The sequence below is a fragment of the Rhincodon typus genome, chromosome 22 (assembly GCF_021869965.1).
Source record: "Rhincodon typus isolate 14 chromosome 22, sRhiTyp1.1, whole genome shotgun sequence".
Classification (NCBI taxonomy): Eukaryota; Metazoa; Chordata; class Chondrichthyes; order Orectolobiformes; family Rhincodontidae; genus Rhincodon; species Rhincodon typus.
In genome coordinates, this window is record NC_063353.1 from 29,363,607 (window position 1) to 29,376,012 (window position 12,406).

Here is a 12,406-nt window from a genome sequence, read left to right on the forward strand (position 1 = left end):
CTTTGGCAGGGTTGCCTCCCATTCTTTTAAAATCTGATGAGTACAGGCCCGACCGACCATATCTCTCCTAATAAAACAAATCCTTCGTTCCTGGGGTCAAACTAGTGAACGTTCTCTGGACTCCCTCCAATACCAGTATATTTTTCCTTAGATAGGAGACCAAAACTATTCACAATATTCCAATGTGGAAGAGAAAAAATGTGCAAAAACAAAAAACAACAATCTTAAAACAATTATGTAATATTGTGATATCAGCTTTATTGAAAGTAAGTTTGGATCTATCTCAGTAAATAACATTGTGATATATTAACTCACTCTATCTAGTTTTAGTTAACAATACATTGCAGTATAGCAATACTGGCTAAGTACAACATTCATACTTAAAAAGTTACAAACGTGACCCAGCTTTAAATCAGTAGAAACAAATTCAAAATAAAGCACAGTTAACAACAAGCTAGCATACTGAATAAACATCATCACAAGTAATTACTGCAAAAAGACACAAATGGCGATTTACATCAAAACATTAGTGTTCAACCAGAAAAATGCACATTTAAACTGTAATAGTGTTATAGCTACAATGCAGTTAGTTGTTGAAGGCTTTAAATGGCATACCATTAAGATTCACAAAAGTCACCATCTGACTGCATCTCAAAACTCTATAATAGTCATTCAATATAAGAAATTAAATACAGATTTTTTTTGTATTTTTGTGAACTTTTACCAATAATGGAAAGAGAAGACAATTATTATTTGGCATTTCAGAATATACACAGATAAATAGGCCATTTACCTTATCAACATTGCTTTGAAATTTTATTAGCCACAACTCTGTTTCTTCAATACCAATTTTTCCATATTCCCTAACACCATTACTTCTCGAGTAAATACCCAATTTGCTTTTAAACGTTTCAGTTGATTTGGCATCTCTGGTGACCTGAAACCTTTTCTGTGCATTTCACATGGTTACATTTTTTTGTGCATGAAATAACATTTTCTTGATTCATTTGAAACTGACTCAGTTTGAATTTTAAAATAATGTACATTTGTTCTAGTTTCCCTCACTAGAGAAATCAATGATTCTCTATCTAATCTATCAATTCTTTCATATTAAACATATTAATATACATTTGTATGTGATGAGCACCAGTGATATTGTTCATATTATTGTGGCATTAGCCTATAAAGACATTGCAAAGTAAGTTGTGCTTTTACATTTACTTACAATACTGTCACAGTAACTGACATTGCAACACATCACACAATACACAGCCACATAAAGAATAAACAACAATACATTTTGGAACATAAGTCACTTCATTAATTCACAGTGTGTAATAGATGTGGTAACTTGTAATCTTCTTTCTAAGTTATTCAATTATATTCCTATATCTGAAGTTGGCCTCTTCTGACTAACAGTGCTTTATTTATTGGGGTCATGAGAAATGACAGAGACATATATATGTAATTCTTAAAGGTTTCGTCTGATGGACCTTCGTCTTCTACTATAATAATGCCTGAGCGTATGTTGCCTTGAGAAGTTCATCATGTAGTTCTGTTTTCGTGTCCTACAATGAAAGAATAAAAGAATGAATTGAATAAAGCACAACAATATGAATGTGCTCAAATAAACCAACTTTCTATCTCATATATGTAGACTTTATACCAACAAAATCTGGCTGATAGCTTTTCTTTGATTTTGGAATCTGTAAGAAGCATAATCTTACTTTGTGACAATACAGGGAGATCACGGAATACCAATAAATCATCCCTTTTACAATTCAACACTCAGAATACTTACAGGACCACTTCAACGTGATCCAAAGCCCACTGGTCATGGCCTGTTCCATTATGACGTGGCTGCCACCACCGTAGCTGTACACCTTTAATTCGTGCCTCCCTGTAGTAACAAAGATTAAGGTATTAACTCAGTTCTGAAGAAGTCATATAAGGCTTGAAACATTAACTCTGTTTCTCACTCCACAGATGCTGCCAGACCTGCTAAGTTTCACCAGCATTTTCTGTTTTTATTTCAGATTTCTAGCATTTGCACTATTTTGCTTTTATTTCAGATGCAGTTCTTGGATTAAAATAGCTTTACAATATTTGAGATCAATTTGTTAGTTAAGCTTTTAAGAGTAGTGATTTCCTTTGTATCTTATGTATTATACATAAGGAGTACATTTCACTGTAGTGACTACGAGATACACCAGCAAAAATACACTTTGAGGATAAGTGAGTTTAAAGGCAATTATCCCTTTGCTTCAGGCAAAATGGCATTTCTGTGTAAGATTAAGGATCTCCATTCCCCAGGGCAGCAAGTATTTCCCTGCAATATCAACAGGAAGTACATGACTGCTTTCCAGGATTTATACAAATCAATCCTTTTTTTTAAGTGTGATCGTAAAACACCTTTTTTAAAAAAAAATTCTGCCCATTTTTTGGATTTTGCAAGGACAATTCATGCAGTTACTGACTTTACAATTGACTAAACGCCACTAAAAGTGGTTCAAATGCAGCTGTATATCGGAGGTGTAGATTCCATCCTCATGTGAACCCAAGATGGGTTAAGGTGGTCCTGCAGATTCAACATCCAGTCTGACTTCATCTCATTTTTCTTACATACATAAACATGCAAAAATACAACAATGGAACAATTGCAAGTGAGCACTTTTTTCTTTTTTGGGGACTATAAACTGAAATTGAATTTAGACTGCTATAAAACTGAAATAACAGGAGGATTTAAATAAATTGCTGCATATTTTTGAGCTGTGCAATGCTTTTCGAAGCACTGAGGAAGAGAATTTGAGACAAAGCAACACTGATAATCTTTTAAGGAATTTCTGCCTGACAGCAGCCCTTTGACAGATCGAGCTGTAGAATATTACAAGTTGTAAGTGCCAGGGCAGAGAGAAACATTCGGAGCTATTCTCTGGTTCACTGCTTATTGTTATTTGAGGCCTCCCCGACTTCCCCCTCATTTGGATTGCTGGGAACTCAATGGTGGAAGAGTCCAGCATGATGCAAAAGAAAAGGCTGAAGGATTTACAGCAATCTTTAGCCAGAAGAACCAAGTAAATGATCCATCTCGGCTTCTTTCAGTGGTCCCCAGCTTTATAGATACCAGTCTTCAACCAATTCAGTTCACTCCATGTAATATCAAGAAATGGTTAGAGGCACTGGATAGTACAAAGGCTGTAGGCTGTAATCACATTCCAGCAATAGTACTGAAGGATTGTGCTCCAGAATTTGAAGCTCCCCTAGCCAAGCTCTTCCAGTACAGATTCAACACTGGCATCTACCTGACATTGTGGAAAATTGCCCAGGTATGTCATTTTCACAAAAAGCAGGACAAATCTAAACCAGCCAGTTACTGCCCCAACAGTGTACTTTCAAATCATCAGTAAAGTGATGGAAAGTGCATTGTGGCTCAATCTCTAAGAAGGCAGCTCACCACCACCTTACCTTCTCAAGGGCAACTAGGGACAGACAATAAATGCTGGCTAGCCAGCGATGCCCACATTCCATCAGTGAGAGATTGGTTGACTGTAGCAGAGAGCCCAAATCGAGCCTGCAACTTGCCACTGGCTAGTTAGGGGTGTTTCAAAATGGCTCAGGTTTTAGGCCAACACTAATAAGCTGACATCCCATATTGGGTCCAACCTGAAAACTGTCCTCAATTTTTTTGGTCAAAATTGATGAACATAGAAAAGTATCACACTGTGAAACGTGATCATTCATAGTCAAGCTCATAACAAGACTTCTGTTTGCATATCACCCTGAAAAATTGCTCCACTTCTGCCTTAAAAATATTGAATGGTCCTGCCTCCACCACCTTCTGAGGCAGAGTTCCAAAGTCTTATAACCTTCTGACAGATAAAGGTTTCTTGTCATCTGTGCCCTGAAAGGGTGACCCCTAATATTTGAACAGTGCCCTTTGTTCTGGATTCACTCACAAGAGAAAACATCTGTTGCGCTTACACCTCTTCAAGACCATTCAGGATGTTATACAGTTCAATCAAGTCACCGCTCACATTTCCAAATTCCAAAGGGAACAAAATAAACAAAGGACTGCAGATGCTGAAGATCTGAAACAAACACAATCAGAAAATGGCAGCCTTTGTGAAGAGGAAACAGGGTTAACATTTCGAGTTCTTTGACTCTTTTTCAGAACAGAAGAGTCAAAGAACTCGAAATGTTAACACTTTTTTTTCTCCATTGATTCTGACAGACCTGTTCAGTTTCTCCAGCAATTTCTGATGGTGTTTGTTCCAATGGGAACAAGCCCAATGTGTGCAATTCTTCCTCATTAGACAACCCACTCATTTCAGGTATCTGTTTAGTAAACTTCACATTCTTCCACCTTATTCTAAGTCTTCCAGATTTTTTTTCCCATAATTCAATCTACCCATATTATCTGCATGCTCCTATGTCTTCTTCACAATGTACATTCTTACCTAGCTTTGTGCCCTTGTAATTTTAACTACTATGCCTTCTCTCTGTCATCTAAGTCATTGATTTGAATTGTAAAAAGCCAGGGGCTCACACACATCCCTTGGAGACTTTACACCTCACATTCTGACAGAGACCTGTAATGTCTCCAGATCAAGCAACATCTTGAGTTTAAAATTCACATCCTTGTTTTCAAATCCCTCAATGGCTTGCCCTTCCCTATCTTTGCAACCTCCACTAGTCCCAACAATGCTCGGAGATATCTGTGTATGTCCAATTCTGATCTCTTGCACATCTTTAATTTTAATAAAACGTATAGCTTTGCTTTGAATACCCAGCCTAGAATCTTAACAAGGCATTTATAGATGTGCCAATAGAGGAATTCTGAGTCAAATATACCTGACATTACAGAAGTTGATTTTATCTTCATATGTACGTTAGACTTTTGAGAGATTTCTCAGCTCTCAAGGTTAGATACTTACAGGGGGACATTGTAAGATATCCTTTGGGGATGTACAAAATCCTTTGGTTGGTGCTGAGCAATAACGTGCCATGCAATTCCTCCATTCAGACTGTACTGTAGCAGGATGACCTTGTCTGCGATGTTAGGGTCAGTTAGGTCAACATTGCAGTGCCGTGTCTGTGTTATGCTGCCAATCTGCAGCACAAACATGATTTTGCTAAAGAGAAAATATGTTTATTGTTCAGCAAAAATAGTGTCAAAATGCGAAAGAAAAAGCTACAGTACAGTCAAGATTCCCTTGGATGAGTATGGCAATAGTCTTAGAAGATCATCAAACAATTTTATATAAATTAAGCTGAACAAAGAAGAGGGCAAGTCTAGAGGATTTACTTTGAGATAAACAAGTTCTCCCATTGTCTGTGGTAAATTAGAAAATTGTGTAGATTTTATTTAGAGATTTAAATAACATCTGTTATTTCTGCACCAGGAAGATGCAAATTGCTACCTAGAGTAGTTTCTTTTGCTGTAATGGGATATTCAACCTTGGGCCAACATGAGAGATGGTCTGGAGCTAAGTTGGTTTAGGGAAATACCTTAGTGGATGACAGTTGGACAGGGACCCAGAGCCCAATGTGATGACACACCCAGTCAAGATGAAGGAACCCAATCTGGGATGTAGATCATTGCTCCCTGTCAAGAATTAGTCAAGAGGAAATGACGCCTTACATGGCGGTTTTCTATTCTGGCAAGAAATTGTACTGCAGTTCCACCCAGCGCACCTAGCTCCTTAAGCATCCTAATTTAACAATCCCATCTAACAGTTTGGGATTTAGTGATTCAAAGTTTAGTCTTTCTTGAGAGTTTTGAAATTTAATTGAGCTAATTGTATTGCTCAACACGTGTAATATGCAAGAATTGTTTTCTAAATTTTCTTGAACAATTGGCCAATAACCGTAGGAATTGTGATATGGAAGGATTTTCAGTGGGGTCTTCAGAAGAACACAAAGGTTTTACCCTTTAGCAATTCAAAACTCAAATCACACAATTATTTCTTAAAGAAAGTGTACCTGGCCCTTGTCAAATCTAGAAGCTTGGTTACAGCCTGTCTCATCTGACAGCCATTGAAGTACAGTGACTCCCCATGGGCATAGGGAGCCAGCTGACCACATCCACTGCCAATAGCTCCTCCCTGAATCACCTGCCAGTTTATTTCTGTAACACGTGGTGATTCAAAGTTGTCCTTGATGTAACTGCGGAGGTCATTGGTTGGAACGGAACAGTCATCGCCTGTGTATTGAAGATAAGCAGCTTTTAGGCAAGGTGGGATAAAGAAGCAAGCAATCAACTTTTTTAAATTTTTCCTTTTCAAGGTCACCTTTTTTGTTGAGTATTTGAGTTATAGTAAGTTGAGTTTTGTTAGAGTAATTTTTATCAATTAGTTTAGAACATACCCAGATAGGGAGTAAAGAAACCTCCTGCGTTGAGAAGCTTTAGAATCCAAATGTCTAAAGACACCTGTTCCTTTGAATCAGTTACACTCATGTCTCAAGTTACTCATATTCGATCCCAAAATTTTATTTTCTGACTGTTAGGATATTAAGATGGATTGTTAAAATCTTGGGGAGTCTTGGCAAGAATAGACACTAATGTTTTAGAAAAATATAGTGGTGTGATCATTACCTGTCATATACCTCCCCATTTGGCAGCATTCAACTGATTAAACTTAAATAGAAAAGTTAGAGCCTGTACCTTGATAACCCTCATCACAAATACAGATTGTTCCAGTTCTACAGTATCCATGTCCACTGCAGAGCTTGGTACAGGCCTCTCCAATGTACACATTATCAATTCCCCAGCTTTGTTTTTCTGTGATGCCCTCCTTTTGAATCCATCGGAACCGAGTAGCACTGCAAACAGGACCATAAACATTAACTTAACTGGTTAATACGTTGGAATTTTAACAAAGAGCTATTATTTTATTTAACATGGGGAATGAAATTTACAAAAGCATTTATGGACCAGTTGAAGATTTATTAGAATAAAAGAAAACAGAAAATTGAGAACTGTTTAAAACAGCCTAATTATGGCAAAAAGAAAAGGGATTCTTGTCTGGATTAAATAGAAAGTCGAAAGTAGAGACAGGTGTTCAGTCAGGAAATTATAGGCCAATCAATCTTATTTCAGTTGCTAGAAATGTACTGGAAACTATGATAAAAGATTAATTTACTAAAACATTTGTAAGAAAAATAAGTTACCCAGAACTATGTGACATACATTTCTAGAAAAACAGTTCATGCTTGAACTGGTGTACTGAAACCTTGGATGAAATAGTAGAAAGAGTAAAAGGGAAAATGCAATGAATGAAGTTTAAGTGGATTTTGAAACTACTTGATAAGCTATCACATGAGAGATAGCTCAAAGATAGGAGACTAAAGATAGGAATTAAGGGGATCTCGTCACATGGATTGGACGGTTGAAACTCTGTGCTGGGACTTCTATTCTTTACAATATTATAAATGATTAGAATATAGAAAATTGATAGACAATATTAAAATTTCGTTAACTTCCTAAACTTGGGATGATAGCAATAGATTCAAGATTGTAACATTGTAGGAGGACATACGTAAGCCTAATTTGACTAGCAGAGAAATGGGCAGAAAGAGAGGTGATGATGGGAGAGGGAGGGTTGCATAGAATTAGGCTGCATTCTCTGATGTTTAGAAGAATAAAATGTTATCTAAAATATAAAACTCTTAGGAAGGATCTTGCTTTAACAGACAGTTCTTGAGAAACTGCTCTCCCCTATTAAGGTTGCAACAGCACATCCTTAATGGCATAATTGAGATGTATGAATGCCTTACTAGTCATAATATCATTATAAATAGGAGCAGGAGTAGGCTATTTGGCCTATCAAGCTCACTCTGCTTGCAAATACGATCCTGACTGTGGCTTTAATTCCACTTTTCTGCATGTCCAATAATCCTTTGAACAACAGACTTGAATGACCCAAATGCCCAATCCTTCCTCAGATGCTCCTTAACAAGAGTAAATCTCGATATCAGTGACACTGCATCAAAGAAGGCAAACCAATGTAAACCAGCTGGATTATTCCAGCATCTTACAATTAAGCATTTGCAATGAGTTTGGGGAATGATCTCCTTAAGAGGTATGGTTCAGCAGTGAGTCTATAGGTGTGAGATTGGAAAAGCACAGCAAGTCAGACAGCATCTGAGGAGCAGGTAAGTCAATGTTTCAGCCTCACATCTACAGACTCTGGCTTCCAGCATCTGCAGTTCTTATTGTCTCCATGGCTCAGCAGTGCAGCAGATTCAATGTCATCTTTGCAAGGTTACCTATAGTTGCTGCACAATGTACCCTAGCATGAGTACTACAATGTTGATCTCTGGGATGCTGCTGTGGTGTGACAAGTGGCAATCCTATTGCAACTACGAGACAGAAATTTGATCGCTGAGTTGCTCCATCATTTGTCTGTTCACTCACATTTGCTAACTACATTTTCTTTGATTGCTATTTGTTTCATCTTAGCATCCTGCCCTTTCACCTTGCAGAAGCCCACTAATGTGTTATGATTCCTTTTGAGATTTTTTCAAAGGCTTTTAACAGTGACAGTCTTCTTCAATTATCTCTATACTTTATTTTAGTTGTCACACTTTTCCTCTCTCATTACCACTTTGTATATAACAACGTGTTTTTGAAATATTCCAAACTAATTCAAAAGAGTGTTATCAGACAAAAATGACAATGATCCAGTGAAGGAGATATTAAGATAGAAAAATGATGATTAAAATCTTGGACAAAGTGGTAATCTTGAAGGTGGGGTTTGAAGACAGAAGTGCAGAGATAAGAGAGGTTTAGGATAGAATTCCAGAACTTAGGGCCCAGATGGCTACAGGCAAAAGTGCCATTATTAAGGGAAAGGAAGTGGGAAATGTGTAAGAGATGGTAGAGAAACACGGAGGGCCATGGTGCTGGAGGAAATTCACAGGTACAGAAGTGTGAGGCCATGGCAGGAGTTGAACAGGAGATTGAGAGTTTTAAAATTAAGACATTGGTGGACATTGAACCAGTGTAGGCCTGCAAGTATGGGTCAATGGATGAGTGGGAGTTGGTATTGGGATAGTTGAGTCTGGAGGCAAAAATGACATGGATGAGGAATAGATGGTCTGAGGATGTTAAAGATGGACATTGTCACAGAATTTGAAGAACACAGCCTTGAAGGTGGAGAGACTACATAGTCAGTAGCTCAGCTAGAGGTCAAATACATCCCTAAATACATCTGATTTAGTCTGCAACAACAGCCAGGGATCATTTTAGGATCTAGAAGACAAGAAGAAAAGTGAAAGGAAATGGCAACAAATAAAATTAAATAATAATGAGGAGTAACCTTTCCCTTTTTTAAACTGTACCTTGATGCAACATATTCAGGTAGTTGAATTGTGACCCTGTTCCAGCTAGAGCAATTGACGGAACTGTAAGCACTAGCTTCATGGAACTGGAATGGGGAACAACCAACATTGCTGCTTGTTGAAGGAAGACACTCCGTTTGCACAAGTGACCAGGAGTCTTTCCTGCAAGGTTAAAGAGAGAAATGCTTAGAACTCAGGTCCTTCTAAGATCATTTGGCAATGACACTTTTTAGTTTGAGATGTTTTATATGATAACAATGGGATCCAGCATCAAATGAAACAAAATCAATTTGATTGATTATGTTTTAAAGTTACTTTATATTTAGTAGCCCAGAGCGTCTCAGTGTACAAATTAAAAGGGCACTTTAACTGAGTCAGTGAGACCAGTAATAGATTGATGGAGGATAGCAACCTTCATCATCCCTTCACATCTCTTACCCACTCACCTCCAGAATTAAGAGTCTATCTTGCCCTATTAGCAGAAACACATGTTCAAAAGGAAAACTGTGCAGAAATAGGGTGATAATATTGCAGTCTGCCTTGACTTACACAACTTGTGACTATAACATCGCACTGGAAGCCTGGGATGGTGGAATTATCCGTTTAATATATTTCATATTCGAGGTCCTCATATCTGCTATTCCACAGGATAACAAAGTCCTACTCAATGCATCGACGGTGGCTCTCCTATTTTCTTTTTGGGAGGATACACTGATTTATAACTGAGCCAAAAAAAGTAACGCAATTTATTTATTTACGAAGTAGCTGATCTTGTGTGGCTTGCTGGTAGACAAAATGTCAAAAATGATGTAATTACAATTTGATTTACTTTACTTATTGGTGAAAAGAACTCAAAAGTTCTTGCAACATCATGATGTTTACAAAGAAATGTGAAATTTTCATGGAGCTGAAGTCATTAGTGAAAGTTTTGTGAAAATATTGTTTACCTGGGTTTCTGAAATTCCTTTACAGATTGTTACAGTGGTGCAACTGAGGGGAAGGGACCTTTTTTCTTTCCTCAAGAGTACAATTGGTTCCCTCTTTTGGGAATAATTTGGTCACAAAATATCACTCTGCAATGCCAACACTGCATGTATCATATATCTTAAAGACACACACTGCTCATAATTTAGTTGTGAAAAGTAAGACAGCAGGAGTAACAGGTTACTGGAATCACACCTGGTATACTGCATATTGAAAATACAACATGACATTTTGACAACAGAATACCAAATTTTACATCATTAACTGCTGAGTTCCCAGGTTGCTTGCGTTTGCAAAGTTTACTATAATGTTGAATTTACTAAAACTAATTATAATGTTCTTTCTATGAGCATTCCCATCTCTCAGTCACAAATCTTTTTTGGGATTGGCACTTACCTTGGATCCTTACTGTATTCCAGCAATACAGGCTGGAGATCGCCACAAGAATCTGCTTCGCAGCCAACTACAATCTGGAAACATATTATAGAAGATAAACTCTGGGAACAGTCCACTTAAAGAGCGTACAGGTATAACAAGGTACATTTCATGCTGGAGTAAAGTCACCATAGTCCTACTGTACAGAGGGCTGCTCTCCCATTAGAGAGAGACGACTAGTGTAGATTGAACACGTGCTGTTTGCATCACTCTGCGTTACCAATCTGCCATCCAGATAACAGAGCTAACTTGTACAAGTGGGACTTGTGTTTATTTGGACAGTATTCCAGTAGAATTTAGACCAGTTAGGAATTAGTTAGTAGTCGGGGTTTTGGGGGTGGGGTGGAATTGTTCAGTTTGTTTGTAATTCTGATAATTTGTTATTGTTAGGGTTAAATAAATAATTTGTTTCTCATTATTTGTCAGTGGAGATCAGGGATTTTCTTTCTTTTAGCCACACTTTTAACAGATTATGAAGGGAAAGACAAGCTTCTCTGGGTGTTTCGGGGTTAATTATAAGAAGGGAACACCTATTCCCTTCATAACAGGTTCGGACTTCTGTTTTGGCTTTAACTATCAGAGGGGTTTGGCCATACCCCCTCCGTAACAATAAGCAACAATAGAAGATAGAAAGAAAGAGAGAGATAAGAATGCACAAATCACAAAGTTTTTTTTAGCTCATCAAGCTGATTCTGTCATTTGTCAAATACATAGTTTGATGTGGTGCAATATTCAATTTTATCTCAAACTATTTTCTTATCACAGTAAAATTTTCACCAGTAGAACCACGTAAGAAACAATACAAAGTATCTGCTGTTTCTCCAAGGATAGTACTGGTCTCTTCCAAAAATTATTATTGGAAACTGGAAGAGTTCTGTGCCAGTGTAAGTCCTACTGCTTCAAGGCACTTAGACTTGCACAACCATAAACATAAACACTAAGAAAGTGCTATGACTCAAATTAGACATGTCAAAACCATGTTCCGAGCCCATTGTCCTACCTTTCAGCAATCTCCCACCAATTCTAGTCTTGCAGCTTCTTGCCTATCTTCCCTCTTCACTATAAAACTTGATCCCCATCCCATCCCATTTCTAACCACTGCAGTCCTTGATTCCCATACCAGCTGATAATCTATGCAGCTTCATTTTATCAGGGATTGCACTTTAATGGTAGATCCCTTCTAAACTTGTTATGACCCTTCAGCCCACTTCTTTATTCATTGTAAGTCTCCTTTTTAAAACTCCACTTTCCACTCACTGACATCTTCAATCGCCATCATATTTTCAGTTTTACTTAGTGTTATTGCACCTATGCTGTTATGAGTTCCCAAATTGTTCCGTTTGAGTCACCCTCAATACAGTTTCTATTCTTTCATGGCATCAAACTAACTTCAGGTATTTAACACCTTCCGTATCCCTCTTCCTCAACCTTCCTGCAAGATTTGATATAGCTGACTGTGTCATACTTCTACACTTCCCCTTGTCCAGCACTACAGGATTTCCCTTGGTGGTTCGATTCACACATGTTTGAAGGTAGCTACTGCATTTCTATCAGTGACTTCTCTTCCCTTCTTGTCCTCTACATGTTAGTTACTGGGAATCTAAAGATGTCACCTCAATGCCAGGCCCGATTTAACCACGGATTT

The 12,406-nt window shown here is 37.7% G+C and overlaps 1 protein-coding gene across 1 annotated transcript in view; it reads right to left on the reverse strand.

Moving 5' to 3' along the window:
- Window positions 1-255: 255 nt before the first annotated feature.
- Window positions 256-12,406, reverse strand: part of reln (reelin) — a 294,405-nt gene continuing 282,254 nt past the window's right edge. The window contains exons 50-56 of the mRNA XM_048609963.1: window positions 10,723-10,796; window positions 9,343-9,504; window positions 6,665-6,822; window positions 5,983-6,202; window positions 4,935-5,132; window positions 1,802-1,900; window positions 256-1,568 (exon numbers count right to left, since the gene is read on the reverse strand). Of these exons, the coding sequence (XP_048465920.1) occupies window positions 1,472-1,568; window positions 1,802-1,900; window positions 4,935-5,132; window positions 5,983-6,202; window positions 6,665-6,822; window positions 9,343-9,504; window positions 10,723-10,796 (1,008 nt within the window). The 3' untranslated portion in view covers window positions 256-1,471. The remainder of the gene's footprint in view (window positions 1,569-1,801; window positions 1,901-4,934; window positions 5,133-5,982; window positions 6,203-6,664; window positions 6,823-9,342; window positions 9,505-10,722; window positions 10,797-12,406) is intronic.